Here is a 5,000-nt window from a genome sequence, read left to right on the forward strand (position 1 = left end):
ATATATACAGACACGTATATACATATAATGGAACTGCTTGGTATAGGCCTTATGGACTCCTGCAGTCTCCTCCATTCATATCTTCTTATGTACACTTTTCTTCGTCATTTATGGTGCGGTTACAGTGTTTTTGATACATCAGATATCAGTCTATAATACAAATAATTAATTGTTCAATGACCTTGTTATGGACCTGTTTGGTGAAAAAGGTTGTCATTGTGCTACACCAACTTTCCTTGATAAAAAAAAAAATAAAAAATGAAGGACTGAATGCAGTTTAAGTGGGCAAGACCATATTTTTATCATTCACTATGGTCCTGGATCACGTGTTGGTCTGGTGATCGACAGGTATTACCCATCCGGATGAGAGTTCAATGTGTTTGTGTGGGGGGGGGGTGCGTGTGTGTGTAGTTATCATCACAATTTCCTCAAATTAATCCACCCATGATGGCTTCCACTTCTTGGCTTGGGCGCCATCATCACGAAGTCCAACCCCGTCGCCCCACTACCGAAGTGGTCATCGTCGTCATCATCGTCATCGTCATCGTCGTCGACGTCATGAACAGTCTCCATGCATGAGCGCGGCCATGCAATGTCCCAGAGCGTGAAACTATTAATCACCTCTTGCAACATGCAATATGGCTGTGCCTGTGGGAAACACAAATGAGACACTGATTACATATAGACACACATGCACACATAACGTATATATATATATAAAGTATATAATATAGATGTGTATATATATATACTAAATATATATATATACTGTATATATATATATATATATATATATATATATATATATATATATATATATGTGTGTGTGTGTGTGTGTGTGTATAAATACACACACACACGCACGCACGCGCACACACGGGTCGGTGGCGGATTGGTAAAGCACTGGCCTCACAAGCCAGAGAACCGGGGTTCGATTCCCCGGCCGGGCGGAGATAAGTTGGGTTTGTCTCCTTTCATGTGTAACCCCTGTTCACCTAGCAGTGAGTAGGTACGGGACGTTAGTCAAGGAGTTGTGACCTTGCTGTCCCGGTGTGTGGTGTGTGAGTGGTCTCAGACCTACCAGAGATCGGCAAATAATGAGCTCTGAGCTCACTGCCGTAGGGTGGTGGTCTGGCTGTCTCGACAGAGACTGCAGCAGATCCGAGGTGAATACACACACACACACACACACACACACACACACACACTCACACACACACACGCACACATACAAACACACACACACACACACACATATATTATATATATATATATATAAATATATATATATATATATATATACATACATACATACATACCAAGGCTTTTTCCCCACTTCCAAGGGAGGTAGCCAAAAAGGGAAAGGCATAAAAACACTCCCACCCATTTCATCCATAAAATACACTCCACACCCCCCTCCCACCCTTCCTCTCATCTGCAGCACCTCCTGGATGACGGGTCAATCCCTGCACCCTGCCCACCGCCCCTGGGTCAGAAGCAGTGTCGCAAGACACAGTACATCCACAGCAAGGCCGCTTCATTTAATCGGCGACCCCCGCCTGGGGGGTCGCCGATATATACACATATATATATATATATGCTGGTACATTGTGACAAGTTGATGAAGGTGGAAAAAGAAGTAACGGGGTTCTAGTTCCGAGTTTCTAAGTTTATTCCTTACCGGTTTCGCTCTATGCTTCTTCAGAAGAATCATAGAGCGAAACTGGTCAGGAATAAACTCAGAAACTCGGAACTAGACCCGGAAACTTCTTTTTCCACCTTCATCATATATACATATATATATATATATATATATATATATTTATATATATATATATATACATATACATACATATACAAATATATGCATGTATATATACATGCCCCCCATATATACATATATGTAAATATAATATATATACATATATACATTATACAAATATATATATATATATAGATATATATATACATATATATATATATATATGTGTGTGTGTGTGTGTGGTGTGTGTGTGTTGTATTTACCTAGTTGTATTTTACGGGAAGGGGAGCTATGCTCGTGGGGTCCCGTCTTTCATATCTCATTTTATCTAAACTATTTTTTAAATTCATGTATTATTTTTTGCACACACCACTTTCTCATCTAACTTGTTTCCAACTGTCTATTGCTCTGTGAGGAAAGCTGTTCTTTTTAAAATCTCTTCTATAGCTGTCTTTTTTTTATTTTCTTTCCGTGTCCTCTTGTATTTCTGTCATCCCATTTTATCAGATTCTCTCTATCAGTAATTTCTATGGCCTTTCATGATTCTGTAAATAGCTATCAAATCTCCTCTCTCTCTCTTTGCTCTAGTGTCTGTAGTTTAAGTTTTTGTAGTCTCTCTTCTATGATTAGTTTTGAGAGTGTTGGTGCCAGTTTTGTAATTGCTCTTTGTATCCTTTCAGTTTTTTTATACATTTTTTTTGTACTTGGTGACCATATCGTTGCTGCATATTCCAATCTTGGTCTTATCAGGGTGATTAGGATTTTCCTCACCATTTTCTTCATCCAGGTATGTTAAATGCCACTTTGATTGTTCTTATTAAATTATAAGTTTCCTCCAAAAATCTTATTTATATGTTTCTCAGGTGACATATTATTCATAACAATGACTCCAGGTCCTTCTCATTTTCTACTTTTTTTATTCCTTCTTCTCCCAAATTATATGATCCTGCTATTCTGTTTTGCTTTTTCCAAATTCCATTATACTACACTTTTTTGTATTGAACTCCATCTCCCACTTCCTACTCCATTCTTGTACTTTATTTAGATCCCTCTGTAGTGATTCACTATCTTCTTCAGTTTTCACTCTTTTCAGTAGTTCTTGCATCATCTGCAAAGAAGCTCATATAGCTTTCAATTCCTTCATCCATATCATTAATATATATAGCAAACATTATTGGGGCCAGAACTGTTCCCTGCGGGACACCGCTTATTACTTTCATTCCATTTTGAGTGCTGATCTCTTATCACTACTTCATTTTTCTTTCTTGCAAAAAGTCTTCCATCCAATTTACGCAATTTACCTTGTATTCCTCCTTCATATTCTAATTTCTTAAGCAACTTCTTATGTGGTACTTTGTCAAAAGCTTTTTTTTTAGGTCTAGAAATGCACAATCAAGCCCATCCATCTCTTTCTTGTATTATATCTATTAGCCTTGAATAGAAACATATTAAATTGGTGACGCATCTATGACCGTCCTTGTCTGAATCCAAAATTGCCTTGATTTAGTACGTTGTTTTTTTCCAAGTATTTTACCCATCTACTTTTGATAATTCTTTCACAAATTTTTGCTATTGTACTTGTTAGAGAGACTGGTCTATAATTGGTAGGTTCTTCTTTATTTCCTCCTTTATATATAGGCCCCCCCCCGTACTATTTATTTGCTTTTTTTTTCCAATCTTTCTGGAACTTTTCCTTCTTTTAAGGAACTGCTTATTATGCTATGTATTTTGTCTGCCAGTTTCAATTCCTGCATTCTTTCAGAATCCAGTTTGCTATTTCATCTGGCCCATGCGATTTTCTGACATCAAAATTACCCAAGTGTGTCAATATTTCATTCTTTGTTACTTCTATTTCTTCCATAGGGGGACTTTTTCTTTCCACTCAATCTCTTCATCAGGTTGTATATTTTCCCTTGTAAAACACTGATTTTTAAAATGTTTGTTCATAATTTCTGCCATTTCCATTTCCTCAGTGTATTCAACTCCTCCTTGTCTCAATTTCTCCAAGTACTTGTTTGTTTTTCAGTTTATTGTTTACAAATCTGTAGAATAGTTTTGGTTGATCTTTACACTTTTTCATAACATCTTTTTTCATATTTTCTTTTTTTTTCTCTGCTCTTTTGTACTTATTCATTTCTTTAAACAGTATTTATTTTCATTTTTTCTGGTCTTCTGTCTTTTTTCCATCTGTCCAGGCTTTGTCTCTTTTTGTCTTTTAACTCCCTACAACTTTTGTCAGTGTACCAGCATTTTACATATTCTTTTTTCTTGTTTTTGTCTTCTCTTGGGACATACTTTTCCACTCCTTTTTTTGTAAATTTTTTGTCAAAATATTCCATTTCTCTTCCACTGATGTTTCTTCTTTGTATATTTCTATTCCCAGTTTTCTGTTGGAAGAATTCTCTTATTTTATCAAAGTTTGTTTTTTCATACATCAATTCTTCCTTTTCTATATTGTTCATTTCTTTTCATATATTTTTCTTCATTAAGTTCCAGTTCAATCAATATGTGGTCACTTTTACCTATTGGTGTTTTATATTCAATCTTGTCCAGTTTTTTTATTTTTTTTTTTTTTTTTTTTTTTTTTTTTTTTTTTTTTTTTTTTTTTCTATTCTAGGTTCAGATGTAATTTATTAAGTCTAGCCCTCGATGGTTTTTTTGTTTTTCTTCTTCATTTCTATACATAGTGTTCTCTTGTATCCATTGTGTCATTGGAATGGTCAGTAATCATCTCAAGTAGAGCATTTTCCCCATGAGTCAATCACCACTCTTTTGCTGTCATTTCTTCCCAGCAGATTCTCTTGCAATTAAAGTCGCCCATCATAACTATTCTTCCTCCGTCTTCCATTATTTTAGTTAATGCTATCTTTGTGTCCTCTAACATACTTTTATATTCACTCTCCTCCCATGAGGCTGTTTTCGGAGGGCACATAATTGATCACAAATTTTTTTTTCTGCTCTTCTTATCTCTGTCTTCCACTTCTATCATAATCATCTCTACTGTATTCTTTCCATATATGACACCTTTCACGTTTATATCCTTCTTAGTCAGGAACACTAACTCCACCCCCTTGCTTTTTTCTCTCTGTTTTCTAATCCAATAATTTGTATGCATCATGTCCTACACTGTTGGGTGGTAGTGGGCCTTTTAAATTTTGTTTATACAATTCCCATTATGTCCGGTTCTTTTTCTTTTCAAAATAATCATTCAGCTCATTCAATCCTGTTATTAATCCAT

The 5,000-nt window shown here is 35.7% G+C and overlaps 1 protein-coding gene across 1 annotated transcript in view; it reads right to left on the reverse strand.

Moving 5' to 3' along the window:
- Window positions 1–417: 417 nt before the first annotated feature.
- LOC143020206 (uncharacterized) overlaps window positions 418–5,000 on the reverse strand; it is a 16,629-nt gene continuing 12,046 nt past the window's right edge. The window contains exon 3 of the mRNA XM_076176373.1: window positions 418–648. Coding sequence (XP_076032488.1) covers window positions 418–648 — 231 coding nt within the window. The remainder of the gene's footprint in view (window positions 649–5,000) is intronic.

The sequence above is a fragment of the Oratosquilla oratoria genome, chromosome 39 (genome assembly GCF_046742065.1).
Source record: "Oratosquilla oratoria isolate Oo_2021 chromosome 39, ASM4674206v1, whole genome shotgun sequence".
NCBI classification, from domain to species: Eukaryota; Metazoa; Arthropoda; class Malacostraca; order Stomatopoda; family Squillidae; genus Oratosquilla; species Oratosquilla oratoria.